The 18,807-nt window shown below is 35.5% G+C and overlaps 1 protein-coding gene and 1 long non-coding RNA gene across 10 annotated transcripts in view; one reads left to right on the top strand and one right to left on the bottom strand.

Moving 5' to 3' along the window:
* The window catches only part of LOC147834029 (uncharacterized), a 1,152,336-nt gene that overhangs the window by 781,745 nt on the left and 351,784 nt on the right, over window positions 1-18,807 (top strand). For all 9 annotated transcript variants that reach the window (XR_015507934.1, XR_015507925.1, XR_015507923.1 and 6 more), the window contains one exon: window positions 315-431. Coding sequence is in view for 1 of the 9 variants with exons in the window: in XM_087282126.1 (XP_087138252.1) it covers window positions 315-383 (69 nt within the window). In the remaining 8 variants the exon portion in view is untranslated. The remainder of the gene's footprint in view (window positions 1-314; window positions 432-18,807) is intronic.
* LOC147840898 (uncharacterized) lies at window positions 313-4,599 on the bottom strand. The gene is made up of 3 exons (XR_015508088.1): window positions 3,034-4,599; window positions 2,893-2,954; window positions 313-2,514 (listed from the first exon to the last, which is right to left on the bottom strand). It is a non-coding gene; the product is annotated as an uncharacterized LOC147840898 (long non-coding RNA).

Genomic DNA, 18,807 nt, shown 5'->3' with positions numbered 1-18,807 from the left:
GATAAATTAGGGACTCAGCTGAGGGAAAATAATGAATGAATCAGTTGTATCATTTTGTCCTACATATACTTAAATTGGACCTGTTTAATAGGAATGTTTTATAAATGTTATTTTAGGAATGCTTTACCTTAACAGTTACACAACAAACTATATTCCACAATGTGTAGTATCAAGTCTATTCTACAGTATAGACACCACCAAACATAGTTTGTGCATGCTATTCTGTATCAGTAGGTCGTCTTTGCTTATTTATTTAGTTTGTTGTCTTATCCTTCATTCTCCTTCTCTGTTTCTCTCTTTCACATGTCTTGCAGATATCCTATAGTGTGACGCTCTTTGAACACCGCTTCATAAACCGGGTGAGATGTTGTTGGGGAAAGTGAGAGACACACAGTGACACACTGCAAGACTCCACTCACGGGAGAGCACAGGTACATTTGACAGCAGCAGCTTTCCTCAGTCTTTTTCTCTCATTTCGTTCTGCACCGCAAACAAGAGACAGGGAGAGAGGCAGTAAGAGACAGAAATGACTCGTTGACAGAAGTGGAACTTTTAACCATAGACTCTACAAACACGTGCATGCACAAGACTGCACATACACATACACGTGCTGCTTCTATGGCCGCTTTTGGCCCTGCAGACCTTTTGTTCAAATGGCTTTCAGCACTGTAAACAGATTAACTGGTCTACTAGCAATAGATGTTTCCATTCACATTTTTATGCACATTTTGCATGCTTGTCAACCCTACCGTTTTTCCTGGGATTCTCCCATATTTTACAGTTCTATCCCGCTATGATCCCTTAAAGGTATTTTCCCGTATTTCTCCCGTATTTTCAGTCTTTCTCTGAAGGGTGGCAAATAAACATTAAAGAGTCAAGCTTCCCTATACGCAACCCATACCGCCGAACCGCAAGGGGTCGCCCCTTGCTCTTGAATGTGAGTCTGTTCTGTGCTTTTGCTTTGTTTAGACACAAAAACACGTTGAAATAAACAAAAACGGCATGATTCCCTTTCTTTTCCTCAAAACAGTCATATAGAGGGGCATGACTGTCAGCTGACGCGCTCCATAGTGATAAACAGACGCTGTTTCCCAAAGGGATTCTGTACTCGTGATTTGAAGCGGAGCAAAAGTCTGGGTTTTGGGTGCATGTTTAAACAGACATATACACATAATTAATAATATTAATATCTAAGATGTTGATCTTGGTGAGTTTTTTTTTTTCAAACAAATAATTTCATCCTAAATGAGCATAAACAGTTAGAAAAGCAGTCGAATGCTTTCATTTCAATGTTAGATGTGTGCATTTTTAAAGTGACACCTGTTATTTAATGTAATCAAACGAAAAAAAAAAAATCTAAATAAATCATTCATTCGTTTCTTTTTAATCAGCATGTGTATGTTACACAGTGAAGAAACGGCTAATGAGATGTGATTCTATTTCATTATAATAGCTATTCATTTTAATAAGCTGAACTGTTTGCTAATTTATTTGCTGCTGATGTGTTTATTTTTTCTTTTGTAAAAAATAATAATAATAAAACATATTACTGACCATTTAACTGTTTATTTACAATAAAACAGCTCCAAATGAGCTTATTTAGTAGTTTGGGAATTTTTTTAAAGGAGGTCGGGGCAATGCCTCATGATAGTGGGCATATCCCTTATTTTCACATGCCAATATGCATTATGACCAGCTAGCTAAACATAATTAACACCATCTTTAATGTTGTTTTAGCCAATCTGAAATGCCTGAGCCAAAGTCAGAAGTCAAAATTACGATGTGCCAATACGAAATGTAAAATACTTTGCTCTGGGTGTGTTTTGTTGCACGTTTCAGCTGATAAATCCACTAGAAGGTGCTGTCTACATTTTTTATTTTTACATTTTGCTGTCTACGAATCTGAAACTTGCAGTGTATTTTCACTACAGCATCAAATCTATGATCAGTTCTACTGTCAACGCTACAAAGCCACTGCTCTTTGGTGTGTCAAATTATTGCTTAGCATGACTGTTTTAATCTGTTGGAAGACATCATTCTTCACACTTTTAGTACACACAAACATATTGAACCATGTATGTCAAACTTGTAAAGGAATATTCTCATAGTAGCCTACATGAAAGCAATTTCAGCTCCATAATCCAACGTACGTAAACATCTTGTCTTACCTACTTTTCACAGCTATTTGTTGCCGCCTGGCGTTTTTGCTTGACATTTGCATAAAATTGGGAAATGGCCAACCGCTCTGATTCTCTCAGCTGTTGTCAATGCTTTCTCTTTGCTGCTTTCAATCCCAGGGCTATTCAATTAGTTTGTCATGAGGGCCAGTTCATGAAAAGCAACCTATACAAAGGGCAGGAGAGATATGACTTGCAAAATGAGTGAAAACACAACTGCATATAAGAACCCATATGCTGTATTGTTCCTTAAGGCACCCACGTTGGCTTTTTCTACATAAAAATGTGAATATATTGTATTTTGAAAATGCACAACATCACTGCATTGTACAAAACACTTTTTGGTCCCACTTTATATTAAGTGGCCTTAACTAATATGTACTTACACAGGAATTAATAGTTTGTTACAATGTACTTATTGTGTACATACATGTATTTACTATGTACTCATGCTTGATTAAATACATGCATGTAATTACATCTGTAATTAACTTTTGTAATTACATTTGTAAATACACTGTTGACCATGCCTTACACCTCAACCCACCCTTAAACCTACCCATGCCACAAAACCTGTCCATAACCCAACCTCTATCCCAACTCAAAAGCACCACAAGTGTTCTTAAATACATTATAAACACAGTAAGTACATTGTAATTATATTTTGATGTAAGTACATAGTAGTTAGGGACACTTAATATAAAGTGGGACCCACTTTTTTTTTTTATACAAACATTCAAATGTTGTATTTCAGAGCACAACAAAAGTAGGCTTCTTCTACATTTAGACAAATTCATATGTTATGTTTTGAACTGCATAACAATTATGGATAAACGATTTTAGATTTTGGTTGTACGATTATATAGTCTGAAGAATAATCATGGTTTCACAGTTATCACGTCTAACGTAAATTCAAGCTTTATATTGGGTAAGTACAAAGCTATTTAGTTTAAATGTTGTTGCCATTTGCGTTCATGCATACATAATAATTTTAATAATAGTTCATCTAACATATGTTTTGTTTACACTGCACTGAAAGGCACGTACAACTCTCACCGTGAGATGTTTTCTGCTACTGCGCCCGGAAAGATGCAAGCGCGTTGCTCCGCTTGTGCGCGCATATTGGCTTATATTCTTCCATTAGAAATAACAATCTTGCAAGTGGAAAAGACGTGATATGGGAGCATATAGTTAATCCCGCTGCTGCTATAGTTAATCCGGTGTGCATGCGTATTAGCCTCGGTGTAGCCTACATACTTGAAGCTGTACACTAGCACACAATTGGCAACTTGGCATAACTTTGTTTAATTGCAGCAGTTTCGTTGTTCCGTGCAACAGAAATGAGGCTTAGAGAAGCCTTTATGATTAAATAACTTTGACGAATTAATGCGCAGTTAATAGTGAACATCCAAATGTCGAAATTGATCCAAATTCAATTGGCGGGCCAATTGTAGTATCATGTAGTATTGTACAATTGTAGTATCTTGCTAATCACGCGTCTTTCTCCTGGTCCTCAAATACGTCGCGCACCCTTCTCACCCCTCCCCACCGCATCCCTCCTCGCTTTTCAGACACGTCGCGCGCACCTTGTCAAACAACACCATACTCCTGACAGCTGAGCGGGACTCTGCAAAATATACCTTGAAACTCTGACCAGTGTGAGGATAGTTTACTCACGTGAGTTGTTTTAACATGGCCGTGTGAAAGCGAACTGCACCAAGAACAAAAAGCAACAATGTAACTGATTTAATTCCTGTTTCGGAACAACTGAATGGATTCACAGGTGTGAAAGCACCGCAAGTTACATTGGAACTACATGCCAAGTAATTCCCATTAGATTATAAGACTGTTAGGTTTGGATTAGGGTTAGTGTAATTGACATGTACTTTTAAAGTTTGTTATAGTCAGTTAAATGACTGTTGAAGGAACAGATCAACAGATATTAAGCAGCCAGTCTACTAATACTCAAATGGACCATCAAAATAATGTTACCAAAATACACCATTTACTTTCGTTAAAGGGTAAACGGTGTATACAGAATTCTAAGACAACATGAAGGTTAAAAGTAGTTTAAAAGCTCTGTTTACTGAACATGGCAAAAACAATTATAATTCTGATAAGACTAAATGTCGCATTAAACTAGTTCAGGCGCACTGCCATTATCTGTTCTAGCATTTCTGCGCGACCCACTTTATTGTTTGCGTGTGATGACACACAGAGCTCAAATGTCACAGACGCCAATTAAACTTTTGTACAACGTTGCTCCACAGCAACAAGACTTGCTAATTAATAATTAAGAAATTTTGCACATAGCTTATTTGTTCACACTTTAGATGTCTCAAGTACAGTGAGCTCAAACATTTAGAAAAATAATTAAATGATCTGGGAAATGATGCACAAAATGGTTTTGCTATTGTGCCTTCTGAATATAAAGTTAGCCGTTTTGTTATTGTCATCAATTCACACTTTCCTCAAAAAACCTGCTAGAAGATGCGACAATCAGCAGAAAATAATGTATACTGGTGTTATGGCTTTTTTTTTTTTTTTTTGCAAGCAAATTAATTAATTTACCCATTTTCCTTTGGATTAGTTCCTCATTTATAAGGGGTTGCCACAGCAGAATGAACTGCCAAATATTCCAGCATATGTTTCACACAGCGGATGCCCTTCCAGCCTCAAACTTCATTCACACACATGCACTACAGCCAGTTTAGTTAATTCAATTCACCTGTACCGCATGTGTTTGGACTGTGGGGGAAACCGGAGTACCAAGAGAAATCCCACGCCAACACGGAGAGAAAATGCTAACTCAGAAACCCCAACTGGCTGGAACTTGAACCAGCGACCTTCTTGCTGTGAGGTGACAGTGCTAACCACTGAGCCACTGTGCCACCCCTGCAAGCAAATTATAAACTAAAATAAAACCAAACACCCTTTCTATTATGTCATTAGGTTCATACACTGACCTGATGCAGTGGGTAAAGGAAATGGCTTCATGCTTGCATCACTCTTAACACCGCCATGCTCGCAGGGACACCAGCTCACCAATTTAATTAGTCCGCCTGGCTAACATCATGTTCAAGTAACACAGCCCAAGCGTAATTGGCTTGAGGGTAACAAACAAACAAGCAAAACACAGCTCGGCATTAGCCATCTGATTTAATTGTTTATTTAGGACATGCGTTCCAGCAAAAACTAAATTCTCTGAGGAAGGACCATAACTCTTATAGCTCATGCTAATCTACAGACGCACTAGTGCTAACTAGTGCATTTTTTACATTACTATTGATAATTTGCTTATATATATATCTAATAATTTGTATATATATATATATATATATATATATATATATATATATATATATATATATATATATATATATATATATATATATATATATATATATATATATATATATATATATATGTGTGTGTGTTTTGAGATGCTATGAGCTTTTAATTCTATCTAGTTAAACTTGGTGGATTTTATGGATGGTTTGCCGAATATCTTGAGCATGTGTAAGTAATTTTTAGGAAGTTTTTAAGAAGATAATCATTGGGTACACTCTCAGAAATAAAGGTACAGGAGCTGACACTGGGGCAGTACTTTTGCAAAAGATACATATTTGTACCCAAAGAGTTCACAGTGGTACCTCAAAGGTACATATTAGTGCCTAAATGTAACTAAAAAGTACCGTTGAGATACCATTATTAAACTTTCAGGTACAAATATGTACCTATAAAGGTACTGCCCCAGTGACAGCTCCTGTACCTTTTTTTCTGAGAGTGTATGATGGTTGGTGGTTGTGTTGTTCAGAAAATTGTGAGGATGAATATTACAAAACTAGCTAACGAATGAAAAATGTTCATTCAAAAGAGCTTGCTAATGTTTTCATTCATTAGAGATTCTGAAGCATTTAATTATTAAAAAAAATCACTATTAAATAAATTCTGTCATAATTTGTTCTATTAATTTACATTATTCTGTACATATTGGCCTTGAGGATAAGATGCCATGAGCTCAATTCAGTTTAGTTAAACTTGATGGATTACATAAATGTTTTGCCCTAAATTTTAAGCATGTGTAGGAAATTTTAAGGATATTTTAAAGATTATCATATTCATTGCTTACAGTACATTCGGAAAGTATTCATAGCGCTTCACTTTTTCCACATATTTTTATGTAGAAACCTTATTCCAAAATGGATAAAATTAATGTAATTCATCAAAATTCTACACACAACAACCCATAATGACAATGTGAAAACATATTTTGAAATTGTTGCAAATGTATTAAAAAAATTAAAAATCGCATGTACATAAGTATTCATATGCAGCCTTTGCTTTGAAGACCTAAATTGAGCTCAGGTACATTTTGTTTCCACTGATCATTTTTGAGATGTTTCAGCAGCTTAATTGGAGTTCACCTGTGGTTTATTCACTTGATTGGACATGATTTGAAAAGGCATACACCTGTCTATATAAGGTCCCAGGGTTGACAGTGCATGTCAAAGCACAAACCAAGCATGAAGACAAAGGAATTGTCTGTAAACCTTCGAGACAGGATTGTACTTTAGGCACAGGGCTGGGGAAGTTTGCAGAACAATTTTTGCTGCTTTGAAAGTTCCAATGAGCACAGTGGCCTTCATCATCCGTAAGTTGAAGATGTTTGGAACCACCAGGACTCCTCCTAGAGCTGGCCGGCCATCTAAGCTGAGTGATCAGGGGAGAAGGGCCTTAGTCAGGGAGGTGATCAATAACCTGATGGTCACTCTGTCTGAGCTACAGCATTCTTCTGTGGAGAGAGGAAAACCTTACAGAAGGACAACCATCTGTGCAGCAATCCACCAATCAGGCCTGTATGGTAGAGTGGCCAGACTAAAGCCACTCCCTGCCTGAAATTTGCCAAAAGGCATCTGAAGAACTCTCAGACCATTAAAAACAAAATTCTCTGGTCTGATGAGACTAAAATTGAACTCTTTGGAATGAATGCCAGGCATTACATTTGGAGAAAACCAGGCAGCGTTCATCACCAGGCTAATACCCTCCCTACAGTGAAGCATGGTGGTGGCAGCATCATGCTGTGGGAATGTTTTTCAGCAGCAGGAACTTGAAAACTAGTCAGGATAGAGGGAAAGATGAATGCAGCAATGTACAGAGACAAATGAAATGACAAATGAAAACCTGCTTCAGGGTGCTCTTGACCTCAGAATGGGGCAACAGTGCATCTTTCAGCAGGACATTGACTTAAAGTTCACTGCCAAAGTATCAATAGTGGCTTCACAACAACTCGGTAAATGGCCTTGAGTGGCCCAGCCAGAGCCCAGAACTAAATCCTATTGAACATCTCTGGAGAGATCTGAAAATGGCTGTACACCGTCGCTTCCCATCCAACCTGATAGAGCTTGAGAGGTACTGCTAAAATGAAAGGGTATACATTTTCAAAGACAGGTGTTCCAAGCTTCATATTCATCATATTCAAAAGGGCTTGAGGCTGTATTTGCTGCCAAAGGTGCATCAACAAAGTATTGAGCAAAGGCTGTGAATACTTACTTTTATTCCAATCTTAATTAAATAGATCTCAGTCTAATTAAATTGTGTTCTTAATGTTCTACAAAATAAATTCATATTAATTCAGTGGCATCTTCTAAAGGTTCAAAATCACTTTATAAGATAAAATAAAATAATTATGTATTTAATGATGGATTTGAAGCATGAGTTTGGCTGAATATACTTTTATTTGAGGCCAGAACATGTAATTGCATGAAAAAAATCTTAATTTTCGACTTAATATTAATGCACAGGGACATTTCTGTTCTTGTTTGATTCATGCTTCTATTTCTCTCCGGTAGTTAATTTGGCTATCCTGTGTGTGTGTGTGTGTGTGTGTGTGTGTGTGTGTGTGTGTGTATGTGTGTGAAAATAAAGATTATGCATAAATAGAAGAACAAATTAATATTTGCTGATTGATTTATTGATATTTAAAGAGTTTAGATGTAAAAACTTCTGCCATCTGAAATTACAGTCGAAAATGAAAATTTTTCTCAGCCTCCTTAGTTTATGTTGATTTATTTTACTTTAAAGACCTTGAAAATACACATACGAGCCTGACAAAAATGCTCATTTTAGAAGAACATTTCAGATGACATTTAGAGGTTTTTGCATCTAAACTCTTCATTTAATGATGGATTTGGAGCATATGAGTTTGGCTAAACATACTTTAATTTTTGGCCATAACATATCTTAATTTTATTAAAAATGTCTTTAGTTGTGTCTTAAAATTAATGCACAGGGAAATTTCTGTTCATTTTTGATTTATCCATTGATTTATGCAAATATTTATTTTTTGCTGGTTATTTTGACTATCTTCTGTGTGTGGGAAAAATTGATTGATTGATTGATTGATTGATTGATTTATTGATTGATTGATTGATTGATTGATTGATTGATTGATTGATTGATTGATTGATTGATTGATTGATTGATTGATTGATTGATTGATTGATTGATTGATTGATTGGGTTTGGTGTATAAGTTTGGCTGAACTTTCAATTGAGACCAGAACATTTCTTAATTTCATTACAAATATCTTTACTTTTTACTTAATATTAATGCAGACTCAAATTTCTGTCCATAGATTCATGCATATATTTCTTTTTAGTGGTTATTTTGATTGTTTATGTGGAAAAAAGAAGAACGAATGATTAATTGCTAATTGATTGATTTATTTAAACGCATTAGAGATGCTCAATGGGAAGCTCGGTGCATTTAACTGTAAATGTGCTGCATCGAATTATTCATTTATACACTGAGCAATTCAGCCGGGCCTATTTACATGTCTGTTTCTCATTCAAGCACCACAGGAAACCAGCAGAGGAACATGTGTTATCGCTTTCCCTCAGTCTCCTACAACAACACGTGCACATTGATCGCCTCTCCATACCTTAGACTCTTCTCCCAAGAGATCAACTCACACACCAGCATCTTAACATACAAGTATTTCTAACTAATCAATGTAAGATATCAACACAGATTTTCTGTTTTCATTTGACTCGAGAGTTTGTGACCAAAACCAGTTGTTCGATTACAAGCAAAGTTAAACAATGCATTTCTTTGTGCTGTGTTTTTCCCCCCTGATTAATGAATTCAAGCTCATGAGAAGCAGCGTTTGCTCAAACGGTCTTGGAAAGATGAGAAAAACTGCTTCAAGCATAAGAGAGAGAGATGGAAAGATGGAATATTAATACAACTAGCATAGATAATGTGGTTAATTACCGTGTAAGAGACTGCAGCCAAGTATTTTATTAGAAATGGCAGTAAATTCAGAGACTGTACGCACACACACATAATCTCTCTATGCACAGAAAGCACTGCCAAGGGGCCGATAACATCTAGCTAAGGGCATGAGATGCTTCCAAGCACATCTGTGCACAGTTACAGCACATTTCCACACCAGTGCCATTAAGAACTGTCAGTCAATTATATGTGTGTGCACATTTTTGTACAGCTGAAAGAAAAATACTGTGCAACGTCAGCTTAAAATTCCCCCAAGTTTTGGACTAACATGCATGGAAACTGCAAGATTCAATTTCACCTGGAAGTGGGGATTTTATTCTTGCAGCACTTTTTATAGTAATACTGAGGGCTGGATTTGCACTAACCGGCCACTTTATTAGGTACACCCTTCCAACTGCTTGTTAACGCAACTTTTTTATCAAACAATCACATGGCAGCAACTCTGCATTTAGGCATGGTCAAGATGATTTGCTGCACTTTAAATCGAGCATCAGATTGGGCAAGAAAGGTGATTTAAGTGACTAACTGGGATTGCTTTACTTACTCTACTGGGATTTTTATGCACAATCATCTCTAGGGTTTACAGAGTATGTTCCAAGAAAAAATAAATAAATAAATAAATCCAGTAAACAAATGCCTTGAGAAAGGCCAGACTGGTTCCAGTTGATAGAAAGATAACAGTAACTCAAATAATCACTTGTCACAACCAAGGTATGCAGAAGAGCATCTCTGTATGCACAACATGTCCAACCTTGAAGCAAATGGGCTACATCAGCAGAAAACCACACCAGTTGCCACTCCTGTCAGCTTAGAACAGGAATCTGAGGCTACAATTCGCACAGGCTCACCAAAATTGGATAATAGAAGATTGGAAAAATGCTGCCAGGTCTGATAAGTTTAAATTTCGGCTGCAACATTCGGATGGTAGGGTCAGAATTTGGGTCAACAACATGAAAGCTTGCATCCATCATGCCTTGTATCAACGGTTCAGGCTGGTGGTGGTGGTGTATTTGTCTGGGGGATATTTTCTTGGCACACTTTGGACCTATTAGTACCAATTGAGCATCACGTCAATTCCACAACCTATCTGAGTATTGTTGCTGACCAAGTCCATCCTTTTTTGACTACAGTTGTACTCCTCTTCTAATAGCAGGATAATGCACCAAGTCATAAAGTGCAAATCATCTCAAACTGGTTTCTTGACCATGATAATGAGATCACTGTACTCAAATGGCCTCCACAATCACCAGAACTCAATCCAATAGAGCACCTTTGGGATGTGGTGGAACAGAAGATTTGGATGTGCAGCCAACAAATCTGTAGCAACTGCATGATGCTATCAAGTCAATATGCAGCAAAATCTTTGAAGAATATTTCCAGTGCCTTGTTAAATCAATGCCACAAAGGATTAAGGCAGTTCTCACGGCAAACCCAGCACTAGTAAAGTGTGCCTAATAAAGTGGCCGGTGAGTGTATTGCTCTTCAAGATCTCATTTTACATTTTCTGTCTTGATGTTGATTCCCTATACACCATCTTCAAAAAAAAATAAGAGAAATAATGAGGTATGTTTGTGAAAGGAGAAACAGTCACAATTTTTTTTCTGCCTCCAGAAATGATAGAAGTTATGCGGCGTTTCGTTGCACTTACAAGGGAAAAGCTTGAATGAGCGCCCTCAAAGTTTCATACCTTTTTTTGAGCTCCAGCTAAAATATAGATATTAAAAACTCCTCTGCGTTGAAATATTCAAATGCCTTTAGCTAGCCAAAAGAACATCCGGCTAATATGTTTGATATTTTTTTCATGTTTAAGAGGCAGGATCTGAATAATTGATTGCTGCTTTTTAATGACCTGAAGATAATGTGGAACTGGAGCGAAAAGAGGCCAAATGTAGGCGGTAGAAAAATGTGGAGAGGAAAGGTGGTCAGATAAAAAAAAAAAAAAACCAAGAGGGATTGTGGGAGGGGGATTTAGGTCTATGCATCAAAATCTCTTTGTAGATGGAAGACGACCCCCAGAGCAGCATGTATCATCTGCAGATCTCAGAACTTGATGAAACCCAAAAGCAGAATCGTGTGGTTTGTACAAAGCTGCGCAGATGCTTTCATGTCGACCGTTATATCAAAGTGCTACAAAAAGACTTTGTTAGATGGTTAGATCTGTTTGATGGGCGCTGCCTTTTGTCAAACTGCTTACAGCTGAATTTAACTTGTTGCAAATTGATGAATTTCACACTGCGTTTGAACTAACACTCAATTTCTGACTGTATCTAAATAATGACACTATGAAATAGCCACCCAGTTTTTTCAGAAGTAGGCTACTAGTTTCCAAAATATTTTTTGCATTTGATTTTTCTCTGAGGGATTGTAATGGATTGAAACCTATTCATTTACCTACTCTGTGATTCACAACATTACAGAGTTTAATTAATAAATCTGATAAAAGAACAAAAATACAATATGGGTATTTAAAGGGACCAAAAACTGAAATTGATGCCATCACTTACTTGTTCCAAACATTTTTGAGTTTCTTTTTTCTTGTTGAACAGAAAGATATTTTTTAGGAAAGTTGGAAACCTGTAACCATTGACTTCCATTGTAGGAAAAACAAACACTATGGAAGCCAAAGGTTACAGGTTTTCAGCTTTCTTCAAAATGTCTTCTTATGAAAGACCTAGTTGCAAAATTGGCTGCACGGTGTTGCAGTGGATACCACGATTGCCTCACAGCAAGAAGGTAGCTGGTTTGAATTTTTCTATGTAGAGTTTGCATGTTTTCCTCGTGTTCACGTGGGTTTCCTCTGGGTGCTCAGGTTTCCCCCAAAAGTCTTAAAAAATTTGGTATATGAGAATTGGGTAAGAAGCTAAATTATCCGTAGTGTATGGGTGTTTCCCAGTGATGGGTTGCAGCTGGAAGGGCATCCGCAACGTGAAACATTTGTTGGATAAGTTGGCGATTCATTCGGCTTTGGTGACCCCAGATTAGTAAAGAGACTAAGCCAAAAAGAAAATGAACGAATGATTGAATGGGTTACACAAAATTGTCCAATCACCGGCCACTTTATTAGGTAAACCAAAATGACTCCCTTTTGTCTTCAGAACTGCCTTAATCCTTCATGGTATATATTCAACAAGGTACTGGAAATATTCCTCAGAGATTTTGGTCCATATTGACATGATAGCATCACGCAGTTGCTGCAGATTTGTTGGCTGCACACCCATGATGCAAATCTCCCCTTCTACCACATCCCAAATGTGTATTGGATTGAGATCTGGTGACTGTGGAGGCCATTTGAGTACAGTGAACTTATCATTATGTTCAAGAAATCAGTCTGAGATGATTCGTGCTTTATGATATGGTGCTTTATTCTGCTGGAAGAAGCCATCAGAAGATGGGTACACTGTGGTCATAAAGGGATGGACATCGTCAGCAACAATACTGCTCAATTGATACTATCGGGCACAAAGTGTGCGAAGAAAATATCCCCCACTCATTACACCTCCACAATCAGCCTGAACCGCTGATACAAGCCAAGATGCATTCTTGCTGCAGTAGATCGTTTTGACTGTGTCTACATGCCTAAATGCATTGAGTTACTGCCCTGTGATTGGTGGCTTAGAAATTTATGTTAACAAGCAGTTGGACAGATGTACCTAATAAAGTGGCCTATGAGTGTATACAATCAATCGAAAGGCTCATAGCTTAAAACAGGTCTGCCTTTAAATGTTTATCATTGTTTAAAACCAACTTTCCTATTGAAAAAAAATGAGTTTGTACTTTGGGAACCTGACTTTTGCACTCCAGTGTCCCATAATCTTACTATTGTTATTAAATCGGATCAGTAATTTAGTCAAGACTTTAAAAAAAATGGCTCCACAACAGCACCTTAAACCTGCTGGTCTCAAACCAAACTTTGATTTAATTTGAAAGAGGGTGGGGCATAGAATAACTCCTCCCTTTAAAAAACAGCCAATAGTGTTTCGTTTTTATCACAGCTCTGACAGTGAGAGTGGTTTAACTCAAGCGCATCAAATGAAAAGCAAATGAGAAGCGTCTTGAAGGGGCAGAGCATGTCAGATACCAGAGAGCATTTGATTGGTCAAGATTTGAAGAACTGAAGAGTGAGGTGATGTGAAAAAAAATTGTTGATCCATTTAGGCGGAAGTGACAAACTGCACGCTATACATGTGTATATCAGTCTTATGTACTCTAAATGCAAAATATGTCATTGTTTTGTAGCTTATAGATATCCTTGAAGTCTAACATACTACTAACATTTAAAACATATTATTTTAACGTCACTTAAATTTATCAAAGACCATAAAAGGGTTGTTTATATATTTATGCATGTTAAACATTAGCCCTAACAGTCAGGCTGGTCATGTATAAGGTAGAATTTTGGACTTAAACACAGGTCTTACGATTTGTCCTTGGAGTGCTGTACATTTTCTTCTCTACTGCACAATCACAGATGACCTTCACAATGTTGAATTATTGAGAGATTGTCTTTTCTCAGTTCGTCTGCCAAAACCACTGTGGTTTACAATGTTTTCCAGGCCATCGAGAATGTCTTCCATTCTGTAAATCACGCTATTGGAGCGACCAAGCTTTATTATTCTGCAGGTTAATAATTTAACACGAAAGGTAGCTGTGTAACCCAGAGATTAGTATTTGGGGGAAGGGAGATTGTTTTTTATTGAAATCTTTAAACTTGCATGCATGGATTATGATGGCCAAGCCCAAAGGGACTCTCTGCTGCTTTTGTTTTGAAATTTGTGGAATTATTCAGAATGTTCAGTAAGAATTAGCCAAAGTATTTGTTAAACAAACATACATGTGAAGGATAGACAGATACTGTATGTAATTCTGTAGAAATCAGCAAAGCTTTTGCAGCAATTTCTCTGTCAGGCTGATAATAATCAGTTTAACTTGGACTGACAGAATATTAGAATTATATTATTAACAGCAAAGACATGCTGACACCATAAGAGAGATATGAAAAACAAGCTTCGGTGCTTTAATAATCTAAATCAGGAAAGTAAGGAGAAGGTCATTGGGCTAATTCACTTTGTTTCCACATCCCAGCTGGTGATTTCTACAAATGACTGAAGCAGAAGCGCTTCCAGAAAATACTGTGAAAATTATATATACATTCATGAATTATTGTACATATATTAATTGAAATAACCATTTTTGTTTAAACAATATTTTATTTTGTAGGATAAATTGCACACACACACACACACACACACACACACACACACACACACACACACACACACACACACACACACACACACACACACACACACACATATATATATATATATATATATATATATATATATATATATATATATATATATATATTAATTATTTATTTTTTATGCTCAAATAAATGTTATGAACTGGCTATTCATTGAACAATACAGTAAAAAAAAAAAATGAATAGTGTTTTGCCATTGGTGGATTTTCACTTGTCAGCATCTTCAGCATCAGTCACTTTTCAAAACCTTTTTCTTCAATGTTCCTCACTGGTGGAATGATCTTCCCATTCCTACATGGACTGCTGATTCACTAGTTACATTCAAATGACAATTAAAACACATATTTTTTGTGATCACCTGAACCCAGAGATGGCAAAGTACAGTACACACATCTTTTGCTCAAGTAGAAGTACAGATACTCTTGTTTAAAAGACTCTGGTAAAAGTGGAAGTACTGACTACACTTTTGTACTCAAGTAAAAGTAAAAAAGTACGGCCTAAAATAAGTACTAAAGTCTGTTTTAGTTTCACATTGGCAACTGTATGTATACATCTAGAAATTACATTTCAAATTTTTTTTTAGTAAATTTATTACTAATTTTTTATCACTCTTAGCAACTAAGCATTGTCCACCCGTGTATCATTACCTAGACACAAAACTTAACTTAATGGCTGTTAGGAACAATAGCTGGCATACTCATTCATATAATCTATAACACATTTCCTCTGCCTATAAACTGTACTGTATGAATTATGTAACTAATAAATGTCTTAAATTTAACAACAAATACAAACACACACACACACACACACACACACACACACACACACACACACACACACACACACACACACACACACACACACATATAATTTTGATTAAATAAAAAAATGAATGTATTTGACAACAAATAATTGTTTGCATTTTGATAAAGCTGCTTTATGCTCTTCAAACAGCACACTCTTGCAGCTAGCATATGACTTCACCATTTGTTTTTGTTTTATTTGTTTTCAGTGTACTGTGTATATTTTATTTAATAGATAAATTTATCAATTAATTAAATTATTTATAAATCACCCAGTATAAATACTTGTGATGTTCTAAAATATTTATCTAACAATTTATGTTAAACCTATAAAATCATCTTAGTTCTGGACTAGGAAACATGATCTCGTTAGGAAATAAACCTCATTACATAACGTGTTCATAGCTCAGAAGTACAGTACAACGTGGTTGGAAGTGAAGGAAAGAATTTAACCATTTACATGCCAAATTTAAAAGGAATGACATCGTTTACTTGTGATTTGGTCGACCAAAATAGATCTTGTTATTACCCATTATAAACATGACTTCAGTTTACATCACGGAATTGGTCTCATCCACTTATTAGCCATTCTTATGGTAAACTTAAATCAGCCGTTATGATAAACAGACTCACTGAATCAAAAAGTCATTCAATTTACAAAAAAACAAGAAATAAGGAAATGGCACCTTTAAACAATTGAAAATGAAAGTAACAAGCCCGATTTAAAAATGTAAGGAGTAAAAATTACAGATATTTGTGTGAAAATGTAAGGAGTAAAATTAAAAAGTTGTCAGAAAAATAAATAGTGGAGTACAGTACTAATACCAGAAAAAGCCACTTAAGTACAGTAACGAAGTATTTGTACTTTGTTAGGCTGATTAGTAATTTGTGTTAACGAGCAGTTGGACAGGTGTACCTAATAAAGTGGCCGATGAGTGTATATTAATAATTTATTGTGTTTACACTGTAAAACATCATAGCAAAATGTAATAGCTGCACCAGTTAAAGCACACATAAATGATCATAGTTTTTCTCTTTCTTACAGCTAGTATTTATGACAATTAGTTGAATGAATATCAGAAAAGGGTATGTTAAAAGAGTTTTACTTATTTTTAATTGTGGACGAAGGCTGATTTCAGTGAAAATTTCTAATTAAATAGTTTCTATATAGGGAAATGATGAGAACAATAGCAAAACATAAACAAAAACTGTTGGTGCTACAAACAAGTTTGTTTATAATAAGACAATGCATTAAAATAATGTGGGAGGAAATGGTAGTTTGCAGCATGAAGTACATAACAAGCTGTTTTGTTCAGCTAAAAATAGCTTAAGCATGGAAAGTAGTAGAACAATGAAAGCAATAGTTACATTTACCTCAAGAAAGCCATTTAATGTGTTTGTCACTTGTCTAGGAAATAATATATAATGCTCTGCATAAATGAGTACACTTCTTTTTGAATATTTTTTCATAAATTGCTCAGTGAATGTATCAATACATTTTGGTGCATCTAAATGAAATAATTTTAGCAAACGGTTATTTATTTTAAACAAAAGCTTGGTCACCTAACATCTTTAGGAATAGAAAAATGATATGATGATGATGATGATGATAATAATAATAATAATAATAATAATAATAATAATAATAATAATAATAATAATAATAATAATAATAATAATAATATTAATAAAATAATAAACTCTTGATTTTTTCCCTCCAACATGTAAATGTGGGTGTATTAGTTATTTTATTTTATTTTATTTTATTTTATTTTATTTTATTTTATTTTATTTTACTTTATTTTATTTTATTTTATTTTGTTTTATTTTATTTACTTTATTTTGTTATTTTACTTTATTTTATTTTTTAAATTCAATTTAATTTTCTATTAAATTTAATTTTAATCTTTTATTTTATTTTATTATTTAATTTTATATTTATTTTATATTTTTTATTTTGTTTTATGTTTTATTCTTTATTCTTTTTTCATTTTATTGATTTAATTTAATTAATTTATTTATTATTTCATTAATTATTTTATTTTATTATTTGAAATGTGTTCCAATTTTGGCTTTGGTACTGACTAATTTAATGTAAATGCACAAAAATATTATTGTAAAGTTTCCTTTATAAAATATAAATTTAAAAGATCTGAGGGGGGTGCACTAAATTATGCCAAACACTGTATAATTTTTAGGAATTTTAACCAGATCAGATTATTTGCAATTCTTTTCTGCAGATCCATTTGTAAAGGTAAAATGTGTAGTAGTTGACATGGAGGATGCAGGAGATGAGTGGTAATGTCCAGTGGTGATTAGATTAGCTGCAAGTTTGAAAGTAAGAGCTGAATATGGGGGAGAGAGGGAGAGCTGGTCAACACTGCCGGATCACGGCAAGAGAAAAAATAATAATTGAAAGCAGCTGTTAGACTGTGCTTCTAATGCTTAGACTGGACAGAGTCAGCATGGCCAGCCACCCAAGAGAGAAAAGGAGACAGACAAAGAGACAGGTAGAGAGATAAACAAGACAGTCAGTCATACAGATCCAGGGCCAGGAGTGTTAACAGACTCTGACATGGGCTGTACAGAGACTTGCATGCCAAAAGGAATTTTCTGTTCATCTTCAAAAATGTCAAAAGAATAAATTTGGGGGGCGAAATATAGAATTGCACAAGGAATGCAGGCAAGGGACTCAGCATGGAAAGAAAGGAGAACATGGAGGAGATAAAGTGCAGAAGCCAATTCATGAACGTACATCTGCTCTTGTCATGTTTATCCCTAGAAGCAATGTCAGAGACTGACAATCTTCTGAGAAGCCCGTGTCTGTAAAAGCTTCAGCCTGTCAGCTGTGCACATACACAGAAAACGAATGAATCACATTGGGGCAGATTCGTTAAACAGTCGCACGTTTTCTTAAGCAGCATTTCAGCACTATATATAGTCTAACATCCATGATTGGCTATTGCATTCTTGAGCTCAAAAGAAATGCATTTAATTGGATTATCATATTAGACACTGCAAAGCTCAAATCTAAGCGATGTGTGCATGTCTAAATGTCATGACTTAATGGTGTAGTTTACAAAAATGTAAATTCTGTCACAATTTGCTTACTTTGTCGAACATAAAACAAAATATTTAGATAAATGCTGTTTGCTGGGCCATCCGTAGTATGTTAACACTCCTGGTCCTGGATCTGTATGACTGACTGTCTTGTTTATCTCTCTGGAATCAGCTTCCAGAAATGATCAGATGTGCTCCAACATTA

This window comes from Danio rerio, chromosome 14 (genome assembly GCF_052040795.2).
Source record: "Danio rerio strain M-AB ecotype USA chromosome 14, GRCz13ab, whole genome shotgun sequence".
NCBI lineage: Eukaryota > Metazoa > Chordata > Actinopteri > Cypriniformes > Danionidae > Danio > Danio rerio.
This window is presented reverse-complemented; position numbering and strand designations above follow the sequence as displayed.